Source organism: Mesocricetus auratus, unplaced genomic scaffold (genome assembly GCF_017639785.1).
Source record: "Mesocricetus auratus isolate SY011 unplaced genomic scaffold, BCM_Maur_2.0 Super-Scaffold_100006, whole genome shotgun sequence".
Classification (NCBI taxonomy): domain Eukaryota; kingdom Metazoa; phylum Chordata; class Mammalia; order Rodentia; family Cricetidae; genus Mesocricetus; species Mesocricetus auratus.
In genome coordinates this window covers 103,844,822-103,871,720 of record NW_024429190.1, presented here as the reverse complement: position 1 = coordinate 103,871,720, position 26,899 = coordinate 103,844,822, and the positions used below count along the sequence as shown (strand labels likewise).

Genomic DNA, 26,899 nt, shown 5'->3' with positions numbered 1-26,899 from the left:
TGACAGCGCTGAGGCCATCTGCGGTTGGTGCTGTGTGTGTGTGAAGCAGAGAGGACCCGGCTGATGGGGGTCCCCGAAGCATGTCGTGTAATGGGAGCTGAGGTGGACCCCTCCCACTCATGCTGTGGGTCCCCTTTTCCGTACAGGTCCTGATATCCGAAGGCCTGGGACGCTACGCGAGGGACCCGAAGTTTGTGTCAGCCACAAAACATGAAATTGCCGACGCGTGCGACCTAACCATAGACGAGATGGAGAGCGCCGCAAGCACCCTGCTCAACGGCAGCGCGTGCCCTCGAGCCAACGGGGACACGGGCCCCGTCCCGCACGGCCAGGACTACCAACTCCAGGACTTTGGCCCTGGCTTCAGCGATGAGGAGCCCGACCCTGGGAGAGAGGAAGAGGACCTGGCGGATGAGATGATCTGCATCACCACCTTGTAGCCCAGCGAGGGTCGGGCTGGCTCCAGCCCGCGGCGGGCGCTGGGAGGGCCAGGGATGAAGTGCCTCATAGTTAGGAAAGCTTAGGCACTAGTTGGGAGAAAACGCTGTTAGACTTTGGTGCAAGTGATGGTACCGCGCCCCCAAGGAAGCCATAACCTGGTAGAAGCAGGTTCCGAGTGGCCAGGTGTGTGGTGTACACCACACGCTCGGGCCCAGCCTCAGAAGGCAGTATGTCTGGCCCCTCGAGAGAAAGGGTGGGTGGTCAGAGAAAGGCATCCTGGCCTGCACAGAGGCCAGAAGGGCTGCCCCCCCCGGAAGTTCAAGCCTCACGCCCATGTATCTGAAGACGTGACAGAGAGGTTAAAGGTGATGACAATCACCACACCCACCCGTGTCGTTACCTCAGCCATCAGTCTAGCGTATCAGGCACACACCGGGCCCAGCGGCGTATCCATTTCTGAACGCCCCCTCCCCCCCAAAACACAGCTTCCTGGTTCCTGCGCAGCTGTGCTGAACAGTACATGAGAACCCAGCCACGAGTAGTGGTCAGGCCGGGGCGGGGGTGGGGCCGGACAGATGCGGTTTTGTTATGCGACACCAGTTTACATAAGAGAACATCACTCAGATGGTCAGTTCTGTCACACTAAGGGCAGCTGTAAACTGGAAGAGTAACGCACTTGCAAACCAGGTCAATTTAGATATGCTAGTTTGTTTAAAAATTACAGATTTACTGTACATGACTTGTAATATACAATTTGTATTTGTAAAGAGATGGTCTATATTTTGTAATTATCGTACCGTATTTGAACTGCAGCAATATCCCATGGGTCCTAACAATTGTAGTAGTTTTTCCCACCAAAAATCTAGAAAATATTTAGTATTTTTACTTGGGCTAAACAGAATTAGGAGAATTAGAGCCACTTCTCACGTATTAAGTAAAAGAGTCTTTTGGGGATAAACTTCTGAGTTCAGAAGAACTTGACACTTAAGAAATTTTTCTAAAATATTTTGAGTCACTATAAACCTATCTTTACATAAGACATCGAGATGCTATTTGCAGTCTTTTCTTTGGGTCCTACGATTTTTATATTGTACCTCCTCTCTACGTGGGTTGCAACTGTCTTTGGTCTGGTTCCACTCCAGTAATCCCCTGCTCGGCCAGTCATACAGCAGGTTCAGCTGGCTACTCTGCCCAGGGGTACCCGCTGGTGGGTCTGGCTTCCTCGGCTGCCGGTGCGGGATGCTTCTGGTCCCTGATGCTGAAGTTACCGCACAGGTGAACTTGCAGGCATCTGCTCCTATCCCCAAGGATGCTTAAGAGGAGGCACCGGCGCGGGGAGAAGAGGGGAGCCCTGTGGCGGCAACCTGGGCATGTTGGGGTCTGTGCTGGTGTCCTGTTGCCTTTCACAGCTGCTGTGTGGGGGGGCGTGTTCTCTGTGAGAGCTGTTATATGCAACTGAACAAGGGCTGGAGTTTTCATGAGAAGACATGCACGGACTGTATGCCCAGGGACAGCCAGCGTTGGAGCGGCCAAGGTTTCCCATTCTGCCGACAGTCACGTTTGGCACCGCCCCATTATTTTGCTAAGGATTATCTGCAGTCGAAAATACAGGTAGCGAATCTGGGTTCGAAATTTTTAACTAGCACACAGACAACCTGTGGTGGGGGGGAACACTTTTTTTTTGTAAATAACACTTTTGCTACAAAGACCTCACAAACCTCTTCCTAGGACATTCTTACTCCAGATGCAGGCAAAAAAAAAAACACTTCAAGGTTTGTAAATGACTATTTCCTGACGTAAAGCCTTTTTTAATTAAAATGCAAAATGTTCTCCAGAACGAACTGTGTAATAATTTCGCTGTACCGGGAGCTCTCCTCACAGAGCTGGCTCTGCTGCGGGCGGGCGAGAGCTTCAGAGGGGCAGGTGCTCTCACGCAGCCCTGGGCTCAGGCAGCTTTTTCTCGGGCTCCTCCAAGGCCAATAGTCACTTCGCACCAGCCGCAGAGAGGGTTGCTTCTCCCAAAGGGCTAAAACCACCATCAGCATTCACCTTGGACTCTGTCTTGCTGGGTGTCTGTCTGTCTGACTGTGCCACCTAACATCAGATCACACTCGCCACACCAGGCCTTCGTGTCCGGGGGCGGGCGATCACCTTTCCCGGCCCGTCAGTGCCGCCTGGCTCCTCTCCAGGCCGCTCCCCGCTGCTCCCCAGTGCGTCTACTTTAAGTCTGGTTCAACCTCTAACATTAAATCTCTCTTTGTAAGAAAAACGTGAAGTTGTAGAGCATGTTTCTTTCCCCTCACCCTTTAAAGACGACTTGAGGCTAAACGCTTCTGCTTTTTGGTTCCCCTACCCCACCCCCAAATGATTTTCGAGTTCTTTGGACCACGGCATTTAGTTTAAACGCATGCTTTCTTAACCAACCACGGGGAAGTATGGACACCACTGTGATCTGCTAACCGACAGAGAGGTCATTTATTTGGAGTGTCGACCCCCCACCCCGCTCTGTACCGCTCCAGAGGGGCGTTTCCTGTGGAGGGCGTGGCCCCAGCTACTTGAGGAGGCTGTAGCAAGGGCGCACCCACTTCTCAGGAGCCCAGCTCTTCGGCAAGACCGGCTTCATTTCATGCCGGGTCTTTTTGTTTTTGTTTTTTTGAGACAGGATTCCTCTGTATTGTTTTGGAAGCGGTGCTGGAACTCGCTCTGTAGACCAGGCTGGCCTCGAACTCACAGAGATCTGCTTGCCTCTGCCTCCCGAGTGCTGGGATTAAAGGCGTGCGCCACCAACCTGGCCGTGCGGTGTGTGCTTTTTACCATCGTTATCCCCTCTGCCTTTGTTTTGAGGGTGGAGTGTTGGTTTACATACACACATACGCGCGCGTGCACACACACATACACATACACACACACACTCCCGCTCTGCTTCCTGGGGACTGGGAGGGCAGTGGGGAACTGGGGAGAGTCTCAGAACCCCTTTTGGCTCCTGATGTCAGAACAAAGATGGGGGAGGGCTGAAGAACAGGCAGCTCAGGCCACCAACTAGGGCCTGAGGGCAGAGCATGTCCCCCCCCCGCCTCTAATTTCGAAGATAAAAAAAAAAACATTGCATTAGATTCGATATCATGGTGGTTTATCAGTGGAAATATGAAAAGGCTCGGGGCCTCCGGGACGCATTGCGGTGGGTGAGAGGAGCCTATTTGAATGTATGGAAAGTGACCTTGCACTGGAGCTGGAGGCAGAAAGGCTTGTATGTCACCATGCCTCCGCGCCTCCTGCTGCGTGCAGGTACGTCCTCCCATCCCCCCCCAATCCCTCTCTTCCCTGGTCAGGGGCACACTTGGCCAACAGCGAAGATAGGTACAAGTTTCCTCCACACGGCCCCTGTGTGCCCGTCTCTCCTACTTGGGCTGGGACCGGGAGCAGCCCTGTTAGGCCTTCGGCAAGGACTTCATCGAGGGACCCTCCGCACCTCCTGCTGTCCCGAGTTTGGACCCCCAGCAGCAGCAATTTCACACATGACGTCTTTGAGTTGGGGGCACCCAGCCTTCGCACTTTGTCTCCAGAAACACATTTCCTTTATGTGGCTAGGTCACGTCAGCACGTGGAAGCTGCCTTGCTTTGCCAAAGTGAGAGAAAGGCCTGGGTGTAACGGAGGAGCATGCCGGAGCTAATCTCTCGTCCTAAAACACTGCTATACCACACCTACGCTGCTAAGGATGCTACTACAAATGACTGTTGCGCGCCCTGCTCCATGAGAATCTCCTGGCAGACCTGGGATTTTTCTTTTTTGACCTTTTGGAACGGGGTGGGGGGGTTGGGAAGGAACGCCCAGGTAAGATGAAACAAAAGCAGCCTCGTTTTAGAAAGAAATGCAATGGTTTACTTTAACCCTTCTGAAAGGCCTTTCTCAGATGCAGCTATCTGGAATTAAAACAAAAAACAGTCCAGATGGCAGCTCCGGCCACTCCCAGTCAATCCTAGTGGAGCCTGGGATTCTGATCGTGCCCCTCTATTCTTGGCCTCCCAATGCAGTTTCCGTATGGTGATCCCCCTTTTCTTCCCCACTATGGGTGGTGGCTTTGGACATCTTAGAAAAACTAACCCCAAATGCTTTTGGTCTTCACTTTCCTGTGTGAGCGCTCAGGACGAGGCAGGTGGGTTGGGTGGTCACCTGAGCCCTCAACCCTGCACGTCACTCTTCAGATCTGGATCAAGGCAGGAGTCCCCCAGCTGGCTGCCTTCCCCCTAACCGCGGGCATGAGCTCAGGTACCAGCTGAGCGTCTTCCTGGCTCTTGGCCTCGGCTGAAGCTTCTTTGGAGAGCCCAGTCCAGCTAAGTGCCCTGCCTCTGCAGGAGTGGCCTTAGGTGGGAAGCCGGAGAAAGCATCATTCTGCTCCTGGCAACAGAACAGTGGGCTGGAGGTGACTGGAGGGCTTGCCAGAAAATCACGCAAGAGCTGACCTCCCTGACCTTTAATCCCAGGAGGTCAGGAGCAGGGCCCCAGCTTGGATGCTCGTGTCTCCAAGGGTCCTCTGAGACACTGGGGAAAAGGGGGCCTGCCTCACTCACTGCCATGGAGGTCTTAGCCACGAATCGGGATTCCTGGGTCCCAAGAGTCTACACAGTTTGAGGAACTATCCGGGGCAGGGCTGTACGCGTTGGGTCTGTTGTGTTCCTCTGTCGTCCTCAGGCGGTGGCTGTCTCAACGCTGAGTGGCCAGAGTCTGTGGCTTGTAGATGGGAACATCCTTGTCCCAGAGTGCAGGGTACCCCTTAATAATGTCAGCTGCTTTCTCTGCAATCATTATTGTGGGAGCGTTCAGGTTGCCACTGACCACACTGGGCATGATAGAGGCGTCAACGACTCTGAGGTTTTCTACCCCAAGGACCCTGGTTTGCAGGTCCACCACGGCAGTGGGGTCAGAGGGCTGGCCCATCTTACAGGTGCAGGAGGGGTGGTAAGCACTCTCTGCTTTCGCCCGTACAAAGGCATCTATCTCTTCATCTGACTGGACATGGCTTCCAGGCTGCAGCTCTTCGCCCCGGAAAGGAGCCAAGGCTTCTTGTGCAAAAATTTCTCTCGTCAGCCTGACACACTGACGGAAATCCTGGACATCAGTTTCTGTGGAGGAGAGATAAGTGAGCTCCCCTTCTTTTACCCTGCTGGCCAAGTGGGATTGAAGGGCAAAGATCAGGGATGCAGACAACTAAGTTGCGAGTGCTCATCACCTGCCCAGAAGCCGTTAACAGTGCCTAAAGGTTCACGTCTGTGTCTGGGGTCTGGCATCTCTGTCAACCATGTGGCTGTCAAACCCCCACGCTACATGTTGTGTGAAGCCCTCCACATGAGTTATGAGTATTCATGCTGCTGTGTGCAAACAGGCAGCCCTGGAAATACAGCACACTCTTAATGCTGCGGGGAAGGCCAGGCAGGGGGTGTGCATGGGCCCTGCGTCTGTATCTCCTGCAGACGACTCTGAAAGCTGCCCCTCTGGCCTGCCGTGCAAAGTGAGGCCTCGAGCTACCTTGTGTGAGCCAGACCTGAGAGTAACCCCGGTGGTTAGGGAGTAGGATCCAGAGTAAGGACCTGGGACAAACGGGAACCCTATGAAGATTCCTTCGCTCAATGCCAGGCCCAGGCGACACAAAGGTCGCTTGAGTTACCTGTTGACAAGTAGTTGGGCTGAATCACAGGGTGGTCCTTCGGGTTGGCACTTCTCAGTTTGAGCCAACCCACACTTGTGCCCCTCATGGTTCCCACGTGTACCTAGGAGGGCCCAGAGGAAACAGTTAGCAGTCATCTCCATTAACTACCGCTCAGAAGCTCAGAGAAGCCCAGGTTCCCTGGGGGGAGCGACTCAGCATTCGGTGTAGAGCGCACAGGGTTTAGTACCTGACCCTCTTCCAACCACCCTGTTCCCTCTCTGGCTTTTACTCCTTTGCCTGAAACTTTATGATCCCGGGGCTGAGGTTGTTTTGCCTGTTGACATTGGTACAGACCCTGCCCTCTGTACATCCCGCAGACTCGACTCCATTGGTATAGACCCTGCCCTCTGTACGTCCCGCAGACTCGACTCCTGGGCTCTCCCCCTGGGGTAAGGTTTGGGACCCCTTTCCTCTTTCCACTGGGGAGCGGAGTACCAAGTGAAGGTAAGGTCTGCACAGTGGGGCAGACAACGCCATGGAATCTATTCCCGTGCAGGAGCTGGGGAAGGCCGTCTGCATACCTGGTAAGCATCCTGCTGGGTGGGTTTCCGCCCATGGTCAAGCACTTGGGATGGCAGGAAGTGGAACTGGATGTCCGGGTGGGGGACCCCAGGCCGGCTGCGGATGAACCCACCCGTTTCAAGGTGGGCCGTGGCTCCGTCCCCTGAAGGTCAGGCGAGGACAAGGCAGAAGAGCCCGTCAGGGCAGGGCAGGGGGACCAGCTGTTCCCAGCGTCCCTCTTCCCGGGCTTGGGGCTTGGCATCAAGGTCTGTCCATCACGGTGTTTCTTTCTCCTGGTGGCCCTACCCAGCATTACAACTTGAAACGCCAGCTACACGAGCCAAGTGAGGGGGCTTTCGGGCCTGCAGAGGCCACCTGCTGTGTGAGCCCCTCCCACACCCTGCTCAGGGCTGAGTCCTGCTACTGCTGCTTGTCTCCTACAGCAGCCTGCCAGGCAGGATCTTCCTGTCCTCGCCTTGCAGATGGGAAAGCGGGCCCTGGTGGCTGCCATCCAGTTTCATTCCCAGCAACCTGAGGCCCATCTCGGCACTTCGGGGAGAAAACCATGATGCCCACAGACCATAGCTACCAAGCCCACAGGGAGGCAGGCCCACCTGCTGTGAATGCCACCAAGCTCACGGGGAGGCAGGCCCACCTGTTGTTAATGCCACCAAGCCCACAGGGAGGCAGGCCCACCTGTTGTGAATGCCACCAAACACACAGGGAGGCAGGCCCACCTGTTGTGAATGCCACCAAGCTCACGGGGAGGCAGGCCCACCTGTTGTGAATGCCACCAAGCTCACGGGGAGGCAGGCCCACCTGTGAACCTCCAGAGCCACTCCAGACCGATGCAGAACTTCCGCAGAGGCCACTGGGCTGAGTGGAGGGTGATGGGACGCGTGCAGGCCTGCTGAATGTAGATCTCCAAGTGGTCTTGCAGGTTCTGCCCAACTCCTGGCACGGGAGGGAGAGCTTAGGGAGAGTGGCGAACGCGGGACAAACCCCGGCTTTGGGAGCATCTCTCCTGTCCCGCCCGCGTCACACTACCTGTGCTTCTCCTAGACAAATCTGGCCCCCTCTCAACTGCTGCTGAAGTCACCTGCCCCGCCACTCCCCCTACAGCGGCCACTCGGGTGCCTTGACCAGCCCTTGTCAGCAGTGCCCTCCGAGGACGGGGCCTGGGGGGTCGGTGTCGCGGCGTGCTTGGTGTGCTCGTAGGCCAGATGGACAGCGGTCAGCCCCACCCTCTGCCCCAGTCCGTCGGAGGAGGAAGGCAGTCCCCCACGTCTGCTATAGCACACGCCACTTAGGCTCATTCAAGCTCAAGGGCACTCTGGGTGGAGTCAAGGCCTACACCCCTTCCACGAGCCTCTCAAGGAAAGCTCCCCCACGGAAGACCAGCCCCTTGTGTATATACTGGAGGATGAGGAAAAAACAAGGCAGCAAAACCCTGGAGGACACCACAGACAGCTGAGAGGCTCGGGGTCTGGTAATAGGAGTTGGTCCAGTGAGGCCCAGAGGCCCCTTGGAGTGGGGATGTGACACCTCCCCACTCCAAGCAGTAAGCATGCTGGGCTAGAGCCCACCTCTGGGCAGCAGTCACAGGGGGCTCACCAGGCAGGTGGCACACCACGGGGATGCCCAGCTCCTTGAGGTCGTCTGCATTCCCAACCCCGGAGAGCATGAGCAGCTGTGGAGAATTGATGGCTCCGCCGCTCAGGATCACCTCCTTGCTGGCATAGACCTGGAAGAGGCAGGACGCCCACCAGTCACGCTTCTCCTTGGAAAGCCAGCTGATCTACTGCTGCCTTGGGGGGGGGCAAGGGAGCAGGGGGATGGGGGGGAACACCCAGTTCCAGAGGTTACCACAGTAACCGTGACCTTAGGAAACTATACCACGTAGAGAGTCGGATCTTAAAGAGGAGGGAGCAGCTGCTTAAAAGCAATCTGCACATCGAGTCACCGTGTGTGTGTGTGTGTGTGTGTGTGTGTGTGTGTGTGTGTGTGTGTGTGTGTGGCTTTCGGGAACAGCTGTAACATTCACAGGGGCCTTAAGAAGAACGGCAGAGCTCCAAGGACATCAATGAAAGCAGACACTAGGGGGACTTGAAGCAAGTGCACAAGCAGCCACCGCTCCTGGGAGGGCGGGGTGGGGGCAGAGGGCATCCCCCCCCCCACACACACACACATTGCTGGATGCAGAAAAGCACCGTGCACATATAGTACACTTGTGGGTTTCTTTTTTAAAACTTCTACGATCAGTCTAATGGCTTCTGTCAGGCCAGGCCCCTGAAACCACGGAGGAGGTTACTAGGGGGCTTCTCCAGAGTGGATGTGGCCGGCGGAGACTCACGGAGGCATTCATATCAGGGTACCGTGGGGTCTGCAGGGGCCGGGGTCGGGGGGCTTTTGACCTCTATGTCCTGCGAGACCCCAGGGGCAGTCCTGCCACCACTCCTGGCCGCCGTTAACTCATCAAAGGGACAGGAGCGTGTGGCTGGGGAGGACAGCCTGACCGCCAGACCCCTGCCTGCCCCTCTAAGCTCCCCCCCCCAGGACTCAGCTCACCTTGTGGCTCTGACCATTCTTGACGTACTCCACACCCACCGCACGCGTGCCGTCAAACAGCACTCGGCTCACGAGGGTCTGGACCTCAGCCCTGAGGTTGGGGCGGCTCAGTGCCGGGTGCAGGTAGGCACAGGCGGTGCTCCAGCGCTTCCCTGCAGGATGGGGGCAAGAGCATGTGTGGCCTGCTGCCCTTCCCCTCAGTTCCTGGAGAGAGCAGCCCTATCCTGCCCTTGACTGTGTGAGGCTTGCCTCCAAGGTACGTTCGTGGCCTCGATAACCCACCGGGTATCTGCAGTCCAGGCGACTGAGAGCCCTGAGGGCCTGCCCTGTCCTGTTTCAATCAAGGCTCCCCGCACTTACCCACGCTGTGTCTGTTTGCACCCAGCCATAAAAGGGGTGACAGCTAAGGCAAGAGTCTTGTGGCAACTCTTTCTGCCTCAACTTGCTCCTAAGTCTCTATAAGACCACGGGTTATTCGTCACACAGAGCTACTGGTTCACTCCTGCCCCAGCCAGGGCAGTTCATCCTGGCCATAGACACCACAGGACTGAAATCCCTGCCCCTCTCAAGCTTCCTGGATCTATGGCTATAAGGCTTGGCTATCCCATCCGGCTGGGCACTGGAGAATCTGCCATACCATATGGCCTAGAGGCTCAGCGAATGCCCAAGTAGTTAGGCTGTGTCCCGTGACACCTCTCACTTATTACCAGCCTTAGTTTGGCCCTTAGGGACCATGATAGGGGCAGGGGGAGTATTAATGACTATGATTTAGAAGGGGGGGATAATTAAAAATGGGCACCTTGGTGGATAGTCATGTCCATCCAGCCGAAACCCTCCTGTTGGAAACCATTCATGTCTTCGGTAAAGGGGTAGCCCGCCTGATGTGCTGCCTGCAGGAAGGCCTTGTGGAGGGGGTGGTTGGTTTTGCCCCGAGACACATGCAGCGGGCCCTCACCGCCGCGGTACCTGTTGGCTCCCAGCTCATGCTTCTGTGCCTTGCGGAAGTAGGGCAGGCAGTGTGCATAGTCCCAACCCTCAGCACCTTCGCGGTGCCAACGGTTATAGTCCTCGGCGTGCCCACGGATGTAGACCATGGCGTTGAGGGACGAGGAGCCGCCCCAGACCCGGCCTCGTGGCCAATACAACGCACGGCCATCCAGGCCGTGCTGCGGCTCCGTGTAGTAGCACCAGTTGTACTTGTCGTCACACAGGTTGGCCACTAGGGCGGCGGGCATGTGGATCTTCCACTGGAGCCTCTTGCTCCCCATCAACAAGTCCTTGGGCCCTGCCTCCAGCAGCAGCACCCGGTAATTCGGGTCCTCGGTGAGCCGGCTGGCGAGCACACAGCCAGCAGAGCCCGCACCCACCACTACAAAGCTGTACTCGTCCTGGCTCACGGAGGTGGCCCTGGTCACAGCGTGGCAACAGCGGGGCCATGGCTGGCCTAGCACAGCCCAGGCCAGGGCTCCACGCGGACCCATGCATGCTCTCCCCCAGCCTCTAAGGGCCGGCCACATGATTCCCGCTCAGTCCTTCGTGTCCACGGGCAGGAGTGGGAAGACGATGCCCTCTTCCTAGAACAGGAAGGAAAAAAAACATGGCTTTAAGACTCTAAACTCCACAGCATGTGCAGGAGCAGCGGTCTGGGGCCTTGGTGGCCATGCTGACACACCACAAAGGACCTGATAGTTACACGTCACGGGCACTGCCCTGGGGAGCTAGAACCCAGGGTAGGAATCTCAGTACAGAGGTGTTAGTCTAGAACAGGGCCTGGGAAGAAGGGAGGCCGCCCCCTTCCACAGGTTTGGAGGGAGACTCCTCTGGCCAACTTCTATGTGACATCCGCAGGAACTTGGAGACCAGACACCCAGGTGCTGAACTGAAGGAAGGCTCTCCAGCCTGACAGAAGGGGGGCTGCCCTCCCTACTTTAGGTATGGCATTGCATTTTATTGCAGGAAAACACAGAACAAGGGGGGAAATGCTCTCCAGATGGAGATAATGTGAGCAACTGAAGGAGAGGCTGAGACTGTGGGGTTTAGAGCCGGGGGGGGGGTGTTCTGGGATGCAGCAGGACACAGGGTCATAGCCACACTCAGCAAGGTCACCTTGTAGGGTAGTAGTAGAGTTTTAACCAAGAAATGCCAATGGCTTATAAAAAAGATTATAGTTAAATCATTTTTTCCCTTCCCTTTCCTCCTCCCAATTCCTCCCAGGTTACCCCACCTCTTTCAAAGTCATACCCTTTTTTTCCCTTCGGTGGTTGTGGCATGTAAATATATGTGTTCGTGTAAATGCAACCTGCCCAGTTCGGATACTGTAATTTGTATGTACGTACGTATCAGTGACTTTCCATGGGCCATCTCTTCTCTCTTACCAGTGCCCCTCATGCTCAGTGCAGAGGCTGAAAAAGAGGCCTCGTATGCTATTGACTCCCAGGGGCAAGAGGGTCTGAAACATCCCTCCCCCTCCCCCACACAACCTCTAGTCTACACTGAACCTGAAGCTAAAGGGCTGAAAAGCCCCTTGTCATTTTGGGCAAGCCTAGTTGCAGGTCATAACAACCCCCCCCAGCTTTCCCTCAGTCCTGTATCAGGTTAACAAGGGGCCTGCCCTGGAAGCAGAAGGGAGGGGACAGAGGAAGGTCTGCATCTACAGGAGGAAATCCTGAACACTGTGTCGGAAGTGGGGAACTCGGCACAGAGTCCCCCCCACTGCACCCATCCCGCCCCCGAGCTCCAGGTCCCACGTCAGCACGGGGCAGCAGTGGTCCAATGCTCAGCTCTCCAGGGGATGAACCGGTTACATCCTCTGTAAGCAGACACCATCAGCCTGTTAAGCACGAGTCACTATTCCATGACAACTGGGAAACACATAAATGCTCCCCTTACAAGCACACAATAGAAGCAGACCTAGTAGTGGTGTTAGAACCATCCAACAAGGACATTACAGGAGCCAGGATTGTACAGCCATTGGGAATGATTTTTTGGCAAGCGGACACGCTGAACAGAATTTCAAGGAAGTTATCGGTGGGCTGGGGGAAGGTCTCCGTGGGTAAAAGCCCTTACTTTCCAAGCCTGGTGACCTGAGTTTAGTTACCAGGATCCAGGTAAACAAAAGGCAGACACAGCGGCACACACCTGTCATCTCGGCACTCCTACAGTGGGATGAGAGATGGGGACGGAGATTCGCCTTGAAGTGTGTGGGGTCAGGTTTACCCAGAGTACACAGAAAGAAAGAAACAAATACACGGGAGGAGAGGTCCGATGCCCCAAAGTTAGCCTGTGACCCCCACACCCACACTGTGGCACGTGCACACCCCACTAATAAACAGAAATTTGAAATGATCAATCTTCTTTAAAAACAAAACTGCAAAAAAAAGTGCAATGCTAGAGACAAATGAATTATGATTAGATGTAACAGGAGGGAATCCATGATGATTGGTGATGAGAAATCTTTAGATGAAAACGTAGCAAGAGAAGCGAAAAGGGGTGGAGAAGGAATTGGGGACCCAGGGACTTAGATCATCAAGCTTCCGTGTGGGTAAGTGGAGTCTAAGCGGGATAACTGGGGAGGGGGAGGGGGACAGGATCAGTTCCTTGAAAGATACAATATGCCAAAACTCACACCTTATGGGAAGAAACAAGGCTCTTGAGAGTAAGCCAGTATACATAGTAACTAACTAATAACAACATTCCAAAACAAAGTAGCGAGCCCAGAGAGATGGGTGCTTAGAAGTTCTCCCAAACACTTAGGGGATGAGAAAATGCTGCTCTTCTCCAGTCTCAGTCAGGAGGAGGAACACGTCCTCACTCATTCTGCAAGACCAGCATCACACTAATACCAAAACCAGATGAAAGCACCAGAGAAAAGAGAACTACAGATCGGTATCTCTTATGAACAGTGATGATTAAATAACCTGGTGTGGCTGGTGGGGGGCAGGCAAGAAAAACCCCTCAGCTAAATATTAGCAACTTGGATCTATGAGAGTTCAGAGGGTAAGGGTAAGCATGTTGTTGGGGAAGTCCTATGTATATGTCAATAAAGCACTGTTGGGCCAATAGGGAACCAAGATAGGTGGGACTAGGAGTCCAGGAGAACTCTGGGAAGGAGAAAACACAGAGAGTCAAGATGTAACGCCATGGGGTAGGAAGCCCGGAACTGTTCTCTGGTAAGAGAAATACTTAGATTAACAAGTATGGGGTAATTACTTAAGTCAGAGCTAGCCAGTAAGAAACAAGCAAGGCCAACAGCTTCATAATTAATATAGCCTCCTGTGTGTTTATTTGGGACTGATGCGGCACTAGAACCAGGCTGGCGGGAAGGCTTCTCTCAAGGAAAAAGCTTCCCTTTACAGCATGTCCCACAAACTGTCCTCTGACCTGCACATGCGTGTGCCATGACATCTGCTTGGACACACACGCACATACACCCACAATTGAATAAATTTAAAATGTTTCTAAAGTGTTTCGAATGTACTATATTCAAGTAGGGTTGACCCAGGATGTTCATCATTTGAAGCATTTCACATCTGAAAATCAGCTCATGGTGCCCTGAGTTTATTTACATCCCTCACAGACTACAGGCCAGCTTCCCTGCCTCGGATTCCAAAATGGGGAAATCATTTACCCATTTCATGTGCAAAAAGGACTTTCATCCTGTGTCCAAATCCAACATCAAGAAGGTAGGGATAAAATAAATCTTAAAAAAAAAAAAAGAAGAAGGGGGGCTGGAGAGGTGGCTCAGAGCTAAGAGCACTGGCTGTTCCTCCATCCAAAGGACCCGGGTTCCATTCCCAGCACCCACACGGCTGCTCACAACTGTCTGTAACTCCAGTTCCAGGTGTTCTGGCACCCTCACACAAATATACAGGTAGGCAAAACACCAATATGCAAAAAATTAAAATAAATAAAATTTTAAAAAGAGGGTAAGGACGGCTGAACAGAAGGCATCACATGACGAAAAGGAACAAGAAGAACAAGAGTCATGGGACGCCAAGGGTCATGGGACGCCAGACAGCTTGTGGGAAACCAGCATATGCACGGCCTGAGTGTCATGTACGCGGCCCCACCAGCAATCGAAGGACACAAAGAGAAAGAAGAAACCGAAGCTGAGACAGAGAGCACAGTGTGAGTGGCCGAAAAGATCTCAGAGAAAAAAATATGTGGAAGAAGACAGGAGCATCAGAGGTCAGCCCTTCCATGTCCAGGTTCAAAATGTAAGGTGTATTAAACGCCACAGGCAGGGTTAAGTCAGCACAGATGGAGACGGCCTTCCTGAAATCCACGAAATTCCTACTGAGGTTTCCGGGCCATCAATGCACACCTTGGGGCTAATATCAGAGATGAGAAACTGGGCTTGCACCAAAATGAAATGTGCCGGGAGTGGGGGGTGGGGGCAGGGGGGGGATTGACGGCAAATGATCTGTCACAGGAAGTGATGGCAAAAGAAGGGTCTGAAATTGAATTCTTAAAGTTGCTGGAGACCCCACAGAGACAGAAGCTTTGTGGGAAATTCCATAGACTTGAAAAAGAAAAGGAAGAGGAGGAAGGGAGGGAGGGAGAGAAAGAGAGAGACAGAGAGAAAGAGAGAGAGGTAGAGAAAGGCCATAAAAAGAGAAAAAGTAACAGAAGAGCAGAAATACACACACACACACACACACACACACACACCACATAAAAAAAAGCCCCCTTCTTGCCCTTCCCTTGCTGAGACTTCAGAAAGCAGCAGTGACAGAAAGTGACAAAAGAATAGAGAAGGGAAGAGGAAGAAAAAAATATTCAGGAGCTGTCAACAGTGACTCTAAGAGAACAAGTCTAAAAGGCACTTCATGAAGAACTTTCTAGCAGTCACAGTGACTGAGGCAAAGAAAAAACAAAAAAACACAATAAAGGTTTCTAAAATGAAAGTGTCCTAAGGATATTAGAAAATGAGGCCATTCTGGTTCTGACACAAAGTCCCGAGGTCACCATCCTAGTCCAAACGAGGAAGGGTCTCACAGAGCGGGAGGGGGGGTTCTGCAGTCCCCGCAGGCAGGCCTGAGGGGGGCAGGAGAAGCACCAGTCTGTTAGTCACGGGCAAAGGGAGGTGAGGAGCCCGAGCACTGCAGAGTCCAGGGAGGAGTGGACGTCGCAAAGGACACCAGAAGCCACGCGCCCGTGGATCAGGAAGAGAGCAGAGCGAGCATGGGGAGAAGTTCTGGAGCAAGGAGAGAGGAGAAGCAGGGCATCCCGACAACAGCCTGGGGATAAAAGGACTCCATTCTCCTCCTGAGCATCTTTAGCAAGGGCCAGCTTACACTGTTACCTCTCCAATTAAAAAAAAAAAGAAAGAAAACTCGCCGGGCGGTGGTGGCGCACGCCTTTAATCCCAGCACTTGGGAGGCAGAGGCAGGCGGATCTCTGTGAGTTCGAGGCCAGCCTGGTCTACAAAGTGAGTTCCAGGACATTCAGAGCTGTCACACAGAGAAACCCTGTCTGGAAAAACCAAGAGAGAGAAAGAGAAAAAAAAAAGAAAATTAAAACAAATGAAGGAAGAAACAAAGAAAATTTATTGCAAGAGAGGTAGAAACAAGAGACACAGAAGAGGCACTTGGCAAAATCATTTTTAAAAAGCACCTTTTCATTGTCCAACACGACAAAGGTGACCTATACGGCTCCTAGAGTGAACTCCCCCAGAGTTGGTGGCGAAGAACTCAAAAGCTTTCCCTCCAAAATCATGAGCAAGGCAAAGATTCCCTCTCTAATTCTAACACCACAGTGGGCATTACGGTCACATCAGTCAAGTGGAGCAAACCAAAAAAAAAAAAAAATTCAGATTGGGGAGAAAGACACCAACTCTTTCTGGACAACCTGATTGTCTATGTCGAATACCAGAAAGAATGGACCAAGAGAGGTTCCTGAAACCGATAGTCCCAGCAAGGCTCCCAGCCAGACTGCAGACGACAAGGCAAGATACAAGCATCCTGCAAACATCACTCTCCGATATGCCAGCAACGAGCATGGGGCCTTCGAAGGGAAAACACAGTGCCATTTAACTTAGCGCGCCAAGCCAAAAAGGAATGGGTCTCAAGCACCGAACAGCTGCCAGGCGCTAATGAAAGGCAACAGAGAAAAGCCAGCCACGTGGAGAGACACTCAGCATTTGTGGGTAGGGAGACTCAAAGTCGTCAGTGTCCTTTATGATTTGATTTGTAAATCAGTGCAATTGCAGAAAATACCCCCCAGCGGGATTTGTTGAGTTTTCACAGCCTGACCCAAAGCTTATACGCAGAGGCAAAAGGCCCCAGACAGCCACCAACACAGTGTTCAAAGAGAAGGGTTAAGAGAGGTGATACAGCCTGAATTCCAGCCTTGTGCTATGGAGTCACGTGGAGAAACGAACACATCTGGGCGTGGTGGTACGTGCTTGGGTTTTCAACACCGGCGAGTCTCAGGCAGGGGGACACAATTTCTCTTTTTGTCTCTTTTTGGTTTTTGTTTGTTTGTTTGTGTTTTGTTTTGTTTCAAGACAGAGTTTCTCTGTAGTTTGGAGCCTGTTTTGCTTGGAACTCGCTCTGTAGACCAGGCTGGCCTCGAATATACAGAGATCCATCTGTCTCTTCCTCCTAAGTGCTGGGATTAAAGGTGTGTGCTACCACTGGGCAGCTTGATTTTCTTTTCATTTTTTTGTTTGCTTGTTTTTGAGGAGGACACGATTTTAAGACCAGCATGGGCTACACGGAACCTATCTCAGAAAGACAGAGAGAAAAAGGTGAAGACAGTAGGAAGGGGGGAGGAAGAGAGAAACGGGGGAAAAAGAGGAGGGGAAAGGAGAGGGACGGGGAGAACCCCCATAGAGCATTGAATGAGCCACAGCATCTGAGACCAGGATGGACAGATCCCAAAAGTGTTAGTCATAAAATAGGAAGAAAGCCACAGGACTTCGTAACCTGAATGAATTTTACAGGGTGCAATTCACATTGCACGAAAGCTCTAGAATTTATGAAGCAAAAAAAAAAAAAAAAAGAGTTGAAGGGAAAATAGTTCTACAATAACTGAAGACTTCAGTGTTCAGAGTTCAGTAACGATAGATTGATAAGGTAACAGAAGGGGAAAAAAACACCACGAGCCAATTGAACATAACAGATGCATTCAGCACAACAACAGAAACACGTTTCTCCCACAAGTGTACACAAGCCAGCCTCCAGGGCAGATCGTACATTTAAAAGACAGAAAACATACCAGGAAATCTGTTTGCACCACAGTGGAACTAGAAATCAGTAAGCAGAAGAAAAACTTACAAAAGTGTGAAATGAGTGCTTCTAAACCCCCAGTGTGTCAGAGAAGAAATCACAGAGGAAATTAGAAATGCGTGAGACAAATGAAAAAAAAAAAAAAAGAAAGAAAGAAAGTGCTCGGAACACCACAGCTTATGCAACATGGTGACGGTGGCGTTATCGGGATGCTCGGAGCTGCATCTGCTACCTTCAAACACAGGGGAGATCTTTATCCTGTCAACAACTAGAAATTAGAACAAACTAAACCAAGGCCAGCAGAGGGAAGGAAACACTGGAGATCGGAGCAGAGATAAAGAAAAGCAATGGAGGAAACTGATGAAGATAAAAAAAAAAAAAAGCTGGCTCGCAGAGCAACAGCAAAATCGATAAGTGTTAGTGCCGTGCTCGGTGCTAACAGCAAGAGAGCTTTTGAACTAAAAACAGGATCAGCGGATCAGCACAGAGAGAAGGGGGGTGTACTATTAAATTTAATAGTTGCATAAAATCACCATAAAAATCAGTTGCATTTCTCTACAGTGATGACAGTCTGAAAAATGAAACTTCCGTGTGTCATGGCATAAAAAAAGAATAAAGTAGGGGCTAGAGAGACAGCTGAGTTCAGATCCTAGCACCCGTGTAAAAACCCAAACCCAAACAGCTAGGCACGTCTGTGACTGCACGAGTAACCCCAGCACCGTGGCACGCAGAGACACAGGAGGATCCATCACTCGGGCTCGGACTCAGCAAGCCTAGCTCTGGGTTTAGCAAGAAACCCAGTCTCAGAGGAATAAGGCAGAGGAACGAGAGAGTAACAACAGAGCAGAACACTGATATCCTCCTCTGGCTTCCCTGTGTGCAGGGGAGAGGGAGGGAGAGAGAGAGAGAGAGAGAGAGAGAGAGAGAGAGAGAGAGAGAGAGAGAGAGAGAGAGAGAGAGAGCACCAGACATGGCAGTACATGAATGTGAAGGCAGAAATGGCAGGGTCCCTGGGACTTGGTGGCCCAATAAGCCTCTCGGAAAGAGTCGGGAGCTCTAGGTTCAATAAGAGGGAGGCTCTCTCAGCCCAGCCGGGACTCTTAGGGGAAGGGCCTAGGCCCTGCCCTGGATGAAATGACAGACTCTGGAAATCCTCCATGGAGGGCCTCACCCTCCCTGGGGATCAGAGTGGAGATTGGGTGGGGGACTGGGGGACCAGGTGGGGGGGAGCGGGGGAGGAGGGGAGGGAGAGGGAGCTGGGATTGACATGTGAAACAAGATTGTTTCTAACTTAAATTAAAAAAAAAAAAGGAAGAGGGAAAAAAAGAGAAAGAGACCCTAGCTCAAAAATTAAAATGGAGTTCAAGGGGCCAGCCCCCTGCTTTAGCAGCCATGACAGGCTGCAGAAAAGAGCCAACACAGTGCTCGCCTGACTTTACCCTACTTCCCAGTCACTAGGAAGTCTGACCCACGCATGACAAGGAACCAATCAGAAGCTAGCTGCCGGGCTTTCGGAGCACTTTACCTTGCTTTATGGTAAAGGTGCCTAACAGAGCCAGGCAGAGCATAGCCACTGCCCTGGGAGGACCTATAGGCCCTAGTGATTGACACAGGACGGGACCGGAAGCGCATCAGTTCTGACAATGTTACAGACCCCCCTAGACACTCCCCTTGCTCTACCCAATATCAAACACTCCCCCCCTGCCCCGACCCCCCCTCGCAGCCCCTTGGGGTCCTTTTCACTCCTGCTGGACCTGAGCTAACTTGTTAAATAATGGAAGACTCTTAGCTTTTGCATCGGAACGGGTCTCTTGGTGATTTGGGGGTGTGTGTCAGAGTTTGGGCAGCAGGAGTCAGGCGTGGTGGTACATGCCTTTAAGCCTAGCACTCAGGAGGTGAAGGACAGGCAGCTTTCCGTGCGTCTGTAGCAGCCCAGGCCTCATAAATAAATAAGTGCATACATAAATAAATACGGTTGACACCTGCTTCTGACATCTGGCCTCATGTATGCACAGCCACACACATGTGCGTGTGGGCACGCATGGACACGCACACAGAGAAACTAACTCAGGACACATCAGAGACATAAGGGTAAGTCATAAACTTGCAAAGCTCTCATGAAAACATGGAAGAAGAAATCTTTGTTAGATTTGGTGACTTTTATTACAGGTAATAAGAGAAATAATAGATAAATTTGAACAACACTTTTGGGCATCAAAGGACACTAACGAGAGTGAAATGACAGGCTCGGCAAGGTGGGACACTTGCAATCTCAACACTTTTGAGGCAGAAATGGGAGTGTGAGAGGCCAGCCTGTTCTACGTAGAATTCCAGGGCAACCTTGCAAGACACTGTTTCAAGAAGAAGAAGAAGAAGAAAATAATCCAAGTGCAATGACAAGCCCGCAGAACAGAAAGCATCAGCCAGCCCCACGTCTGATAAAGTACTGATAATCCAGGCCACACAAAGACCTCCCGGAACCCCACAACGGCAAAACCCTAATGGACACAGACGAAGTGGGCCGAAGTGGACGTTTCCAGAGAAGACGGCCAGCCGCGGAGCTTGAAAAGACGCTTAAGCCTCGCCAGTCCTTGGAGAAGGACACAGCACGGCCACAGCGAGACAGCAGCCCACACCCACCAATACGCCGGAGAACGGAAATGAGTGGGGAGACAGCAGTCGTCGGCAAGGGTGTCCAGATGCCACGGCCTTGGTGCACCTGCTGTGACCGTGTCCAGTGTCGCAGCCACCCGGGGAAACAAGCCGGCAGTTTTTCAAGAGACTTGAGACCTACTACGCGGCTCAGCAACCCTGGGTCTGCAGGTATGCACGGGGGAGGAAAAAAAGGAGCACCCTGGCATCACACCAGTGTTGAAGCAGCCATCACGAGAACCTTCGCGTTCAGATGAATAGGTGAGCAAAATGCAAAGACAGTGGAACATTGCTCCTCTTTAAAAAAGGGAATAGAATATTCCTATACAAACGAGACGTGAATGAAACTGGATGTCATTTACAAGTGAAATAAGCCACATACCCAAGGATAGGTGAATTTGTAGACGGAAAAAGGTGGATTAGACATTACCTGGGACAGAGGGAAAGAGAAACTTTAATGGGAGTGGAAACTTCTCTTCCATTAGCTAAAGAATTGTGGAAATGGCCCCGTGGTAGTCAAGGTTGTTACCGAACAGTAAACTTAAAAATGATTTAAAATATTCATTCCCCACTGTCCCCCCCCAAAAAAAAACCCTCAGGAAAAGGGCCCCATAAGCCCTTTCTGGGTGGCCTCTGAAGTGACAGTTACTTGAATAAGAAAGGTGTGGAGAGCCGGGCGGTGGTGGTGCACGCCTTTAATCCCAGCACTCGGGAGGCAGAGGCAGGCGGATCTCTGTGAGTTCGAGGCTGGGCTGGACCGACAGACTCCAAAACAATACAGAGAAACCCTGTCTCGTAAAAAACCAAAAAAAAAAAAAAAAAAAAAAAGTGTGGAGATTTGAGGATAGGGCTGGGCTCAGTGGCGCATGCCTCTGACTCTGAGGCAGAAAGAAGGGCAGCTCTGGCCCAGCCTAGAGGGCAAAGGCAAACACAGTCACAAACAACTAAATGAAACCGGCAAGCTAGACCAAACAGATGTGAGAACAGCAGTTACTCTGAGCATGGAATGCACCCCAAGTTTCTAATTTGTATCTGCCCCGTTTCATTTCCTAATCTAGGCGACCCTCCTATGTCAGGGCCTTGAAACGAGGGACAGTAATTAAAGCGGACAGACTTCCAAGCCTTTTGCTTGGAGGAGTGGGCCTGCTTTCCTCATAATGCTGAAGTTGCATACCCCTACCCCAGGCCTTGCAGAAATGCATCCCCTGCTCCAAGCGAGTCTTCTCCTCCTCCACTGTGATACCCTTGCCCCGATTCAGGTGAGTGTGGCTCTAGTCCTGAGCCAGCCACAGATCTGTCACGAGGTGGTGTACAGATCAAACATCGAGAGGAAGAGAGGAAGTTAAATGGAGAATCCCAAATGCACGGCCACCACACCCTCCTGTTCTGCTGTCACGGGCCTCCGTGGTATGACCCAAGACTGAAAGTGGGTATTGCAAAGTGTGTGCAGCTCTGTGGCCGGGCACACTGACTGTTTCACGTGAAATTTCGGATTGCCGTTGGTTTTTTGTGAGTCCATGACCAGTTACTCAAGTCTGATGATTTGGGGGTGGTGCTAAGTTACCAAGGAATTGGGACCAAAATAACGTGCATACCCACCATCCCCTTACTTGGGATATACGATCTGTCTGTGGAGCTGTGCAGCTGAACACTGGAAACCATCTGAAAGGCCCTTTTGAGCAGGGTTCCTAATAGCACTCCCTTCCCCGTGTGTGTGTGTGTGTGTGTGTGTGTGTGTGTGTGTGTGTGTGTGTGTGTGTGTGTGTGTGTGTGTGGTGTGTGCTGGGGGGATTTGGGGTAAAACATCTCAACTTTGTTACCTGGCCTTCTCATGCTGGCTTTGATCTGCAATCTCCAGAGGACCCCGACGAGGTTCACCAATTGAGAATGGATATGAGCAGGTTGGAAGAGTCTGGATGTAATCAGGCAGGGACATTGTACCACGTATCAAAACTGACAAGAGCAACAGCCGCCTGTGCTGAGCACCGGCCATGAGTTACGCCATTAGGTCCCCCAGAGGTACAGGGGGTGCAAGGATCTTCACCATCACTACCAAGGGAAGCAAGCCCCAAGAAGTCAAGTTCTGACCCATGGCCCCATGTCAAGCCAGAGGATGAACCCGATGATGGGGGAAGTCCTTCTGTGTAAATGCTGCCCCATTGGTTGATAAACAAAGCACTGTTGGCCAACAGGGAAGCAAGATAGGTGGGACTAGGAGTCGAGGAGGATTCTGGGAAATGTAGTCAAGAGGACAGAGTCACCATGGGACCCTGGGAAGAGAGGACACACGAGGCTGTGTCCTTGGTAAGATAAGACCTTATAAAAACATATATTAGTAACTACGGGTTAATAATTAAGTCAGAGCTAGCCATTAAGAAACCACAGCAAACGGCCAGCCGCTTCATAATTAATATAGTGTCTCCTGTGTTATTTGGGGGCTGAGCCAGGCAGCTGGCGGGAAAGAATGTACATTACCACCCACCTCTACCGTAATCCCTACCAATTAAGCCATATCAGGGCAGCCCAAAGGTCGTAGTCTGAATTTGGGATGGGCTTGAGGCACCAAACACCTGTGCCAGAACAGGGGAGGCCAAGGAGTTGGCAAAGCTCTGGATGCTTTCCTTCAGCCAGCAGATCCCTGCTAGTGACACCGCCGCCTCGCCACCGGATCTATAGCATTTCTGGGTGATCGCAGGGGTGGCCCAGGGTGTCGAGCGCCTCGGTCACTTGAGCTGAGACTTGTGGTCCTAGTGATACTAACAGGAATGCCATCACCACCTCCAGCCCACGCAACCCAACCCCCTGGAAAACCAGAGTGAGCTTCATAATGACCCCAGAGTCGATGTCGTTCTGAGAGCCGACCCAGCTGTCCCTGCCTGTCCCCTCCCACCCCACCGTGAGCTGCTCCCTTAGTTCTAAATACATGTACCACCAGCCTCTGGTGCGAGCATGTACTAGCTCTTTCCTCCAGGTGCGAGTGCTGGTTTCTGGGCAGCTGGCTTACCCTTCCCTTTCCTCTGCCCTCACCTAAGTATCACCGTGGTAGAGGAAACCTTCATCTACCCTGGCCTCGTTTAGCCTGTGACTTTCCCATGCCCCACTTTCCACGGGCCGCCGAGCCTAGCTTGGAGGCTGCCACTCTGCAATCCTGGCTGCAGAGACACACTCAAGGATGGACCTGCACATGGCCTGAAGCCAACTGCCCCAGGCGGTCTGAGGCACTGGGCCCAACCCCGTGTTAGGACTGACAGGAAGCACCAGGCAGGAGAGACATGGGAAGTTCTGAGTCCTCATCTGGCCATGGCTACCTGGCCATGTAGACGGATCAAAGCCGCCACGATGTGTACTTCAATGCACCCTCAGTGCGCCCCAGTGAACTGAAAAGTGTTACCCGGCCGAGCGTGTGGTCTCACGTCGGCGAACCTGAGGTACAGGAAGATGAGACCCAGGAGGTCACAATGGGGGTTCATGGGGAGTTTGAGATCAGCCTGTGTAGGCTGCAGAATTGAATGTCTGGGCAAATAAAATGCTAAAAAAAATTTAAGATATTCTCTTCGGAAACCTGTTTTCCCTCCATTTCACGTACCATAAACATAGGAGAGTGTTTTTTTTTTTTTTTTGGTTTTTTGAGAGAGAGTGGTTTTCTTAAACTTAAATGTATCTTCCTACAAGTCTTCCTACACAGACACATAGCAGACAACTGCAGTAGGAATTCCTCATCTCCCAAAATAGGGAGCTACCTGGCTCCTGACAGGTAGGACAAGGCCATGCCCTCTTGGCCCCCGTGGCACAGGAAGTACTAAGCCTTTGCTGGTGAAGCCATTGTAGACTGGACAATATGAGATAAGGGAAGCCTGGGACCCCAAAATCAGGACCATAAAGCAGGCCCCAAGACCTTAAGAAACCTGTTGCTCATGGAATCCAGAATCCCTCCCACGTGCCTCGTTCCTCCTCGTTCCTCGGGGCCAGGAGGAAGCAAAGAGCACCAATCTGGTTTTATTTCTCACCCTGCCCAGGCGAAGCCAGGCCCCTCCCCACTCTCCACTACAAAAACCGGCTCTCAGACCCTCCACTCTCATTCTCCCGAAGCCTTACATACAGAGTCACAGGGTTTGGGGGGTACCAACCTCTCAGGCCAATAAAGTCGGCTCTCCCCATTCTGAACTGAGTCTGCTCTTTCATTGTCTACCTGTGACTTACTCTCGCATGGAGCAGAGGCTGACAAAGCTCTCTGAAGGGTCGGGACACTTCAAGGTCGATGCCACATGTCTCAGGGCCTCGCTCTTACAGAATAACTCAGGTCAGTGACTCCCGATGGAAACCTACGCGCTGACACCCCAGAAGCAGACAGACACTGCCTGCCTTGGGGGCGACACTGATCTTAATGTTGCCCTCCCGTCTCCCTTCCCACAGCGCCTGCTCCAGCTCAGGGGGGCACACAGGGCTCCAAGAATCTGCCCTCCGAGCTCATCTCCCTTCTTTCTCTGCCGTGGTCTTCATCAGAAGCAGAACACAGGGGACCACCTAACACGGGCTGGACGCCCACTTGCCTTGCATATGGTGAATGGGAAACACCCTCTCTGGCTCATGGGTTTGAACATGTGTTCCCCAGCCGACAGTGCCGTTTTAGGGCGCCGTAGAAGCTTTGGGACAGAGGAGAGACATGGCGGGTGGCAGTGGGCTTGCGGGGTGTGGGCCCACTCAGGCTTGAAGCACCCCTTGTTGGCGTCATGCACAAAGCCATCGTGCCTTCCCTACCGTGACAGACTGCAGCCCCTGGACGATGACTCACCAGCAAACCTCACCACTCTTGAGCTACTTCTGTTGGATATTTGGCCTCAGTGATTTAAAAAAAAAAAAGCAGCCACTGTACTGCCAACCGGGGGACATGTTGCTCCTATGTGGGGGGAGTGGAAGGGACGCCTGCCACTTCCTTCCCTTGAAGGCTTATGTGGGAACTGACCCCGAGTGCCCAAGGTGTGTCCATTGGGGAGGTGTAGGAAGACCGGATGCAGCCAGGTTATTGCTGGGGGCCCTCCCAGGGGCCAGTGACCTGCAGAGGTAGGGGAGCAGCTCAGGTTGGCTAAGGACGGTACACTTCAGCTGGGAGTTCCCCACACATGGTGCTGAGCTGTGCCTGGGCCACTGGACTGAACGGCAGACAGGGCCTCAGGGCAGGCGGCGTGCTGGCTCCCACCGAGCAAGTGTGGGGTCTCGGTGTCCAGGCTCTCACGCAGCAGTAACACGGCAACAAGAAGAAAAGCAACTATCCTTCAGGGTGGTTAAAGTCCCTTCTTGTGGCGGGCCCAGGACAGGTGTCAGAGCCACAAAGAGGATGGCAGCCTGGTGGACTTGTGCTACCCAACTTCACCCATCCCAGGTCAACATGGAACGGGAGGCTTGTTAATGTTTACCAACAGCAACGAGGGAGCCTAAAAAAGCTACCAGAAACAGGTACAGGGCGAAAAGTTGCTGTCAAAGAGGGAAGGCAAGCCGGGCGTTGGTGGCGCGCGCCTTTAATCCCAGCACTCGGGAGGCAGAGGCAGGCGGATCTCTGTGAGTTCGAGGCCAGCCTGGTCTACAGAGCTAGTTCCAGGACAGCCTCCAAGATAATACAGAGAAACCCTGTCTTGAAAAACAAAAACAAAAAACAAACAAACAAAAAAAGTGGGAAGGGGGTGGGACATGGAAACCGCGGTGTAGAGGGCACTGGCCCCGCCCCTCACTAAGGGTATGCCCACTTCTGTCCACGCCCACAGGCCAGGCCAGGCTCCAACAACTCCTTCCCTAAGAGCCCTCCCCGCAGTGTCCTGAAAGTGTCCTGCTACCACCACCCTTCCTACGCTACGGCTCCCCAACTCAGTTCTCCACAGCAGCTGCGGGCATGTCCTCAGAATGAGGGGTTCCGGGAGCCAGAAGTGGAAGAAGAAAAGGTCAGGGGTCAGCCTGGACCTCACCAAAGCGACGTCACGCCAAGGAGACAGCTGGGAACAAAGCACTCGTCCTGACAACTGAGTCTAGACGGAAGAGTGCAGGCGTCGCCTAGGAAATACTCAGAGACGCTAAGTCACACTTACACTGGAATGCCATCCTATTTTCAGGTACACCAAACATCTCCCATCGAGCACGGGAAACACAGAAAAGGGTAGCAGCATGCCGAGGGGCACTGTCCACAGAATCCAGGTGGGGAAACCACACACATTTCTTAAAAATAACCTCAAGGTAATAAAATGGTGGTGGCGCTGGGGACTCCACAGTCTGTGAGAGAAGTAAGAGGGATGTATGACTGTGTCTGGCCATGTGGCTCTTAACTAGATCCTGGGGACTAGAACTCAGAGGGCATAATCTGAGGAAGGCAAGAAACCACTGTCTGCCAGATGAGATCTTGGGCTGGCGCTAACTAACGCCCGTTCAGACATACAAACTGAAAAAACTGGCAGGATAAGAGATGGTCATATGTAGACCTGTTTTTGTGGTCGTTTCCTCAACACAGTATTTACATTGCAGATTACGAATTTTTTAAAAAAATCACAAAGACTAGAATGAAAGGGAAGAAACAAAACAGGGTCACTCACAGGTGATAGGAAGGCAGAAGGCAGGAAACTCAGAGACTGGGACAGGACAGGAGTCCAGACCTCATTTTCCTCTAGGTAAATTTGCATAGGCTTCCAAATTTCCATACCGCAGGGAGAATTCCAGCCACTGTGGACTCAGAATCTCAAAGATCACCAGCACAGGAGGGAGAGACAGCATCCAGCTGAGAGGCAGAGGCCCAGTCCCGGTGGAAGGACAGGCTGACAG

General features: G+C 52.4%; 2 protein-coding genes across 20 annotated transcripts in view; one reads left to right on the top strand and one right to left on the bottom strand.

The window, feature by feature from the left end:
• Cacna1d (calcium voltage-gated channel subunit alpha1 D) overlaps positions 1–2,278 on the top strand; it is a 297,754-nt gene extending 295,476 nt beyond the window's left edge. For 17 of the 18 annotated variants that reach the window (XM_040746547.1, XM_040746548.1, XM_040746558.1 and 14 more), the window contains one exon: positions 147–2,278. In XM_040746547.1, coding sequence (XP_040602481.1) covers positions 147–440 — 294 coding nt within the window. In that variant the 3' untranslated portion in view covers positions 441–2,278. 18 annotated transcript variants of the gene reach the window in all.
• A 2,020-nt stretch (positions 2,279–4,298) lies between these two features.
• Positions 4,299–26,899, bottom strand: part of Chdh (choline dehydrogenase) — a 29,233-nt gene continuing 6,632 nt past the window's right edge. For both annotated transcript variants that reach the window (XM_013118835.3, XM_005077689.4), the window contains exons 2-8: positions 10,015–10,789; positions 9,216–9,367; positions 8,262–8,391; positions 7,467–7,601; positions 6,668–6,810; positions 6,105–6,207; positions 4,299–5,562 (exon numbers count right to left, since the gene is read on the bottom strand). In XM_013118835.3, coding sequence (XP_012974289.1) covers positions 5,144–5,562; positions 6,105–6,207; positions 6,668–6,810; positions 7,467–7,601; positions 8,262–8,391; positions 9,216–9,367; positions 10,015–10,732 — 1,800 coding nt within the window. In that variant the 5' untranslated portion in view covers positions 10,733–10,789 and the 3' untranslated portion in view covers positions 4,299–5,143. The remainder of the gene's footprint in view (positions 5,563–6,104; positions 6,208–6,667; positions 6,811–7,466; positions 7,602–8,261; positions 8,392–9,215; positions 9,368–10,014; positions 10,790–26,899) is intronic.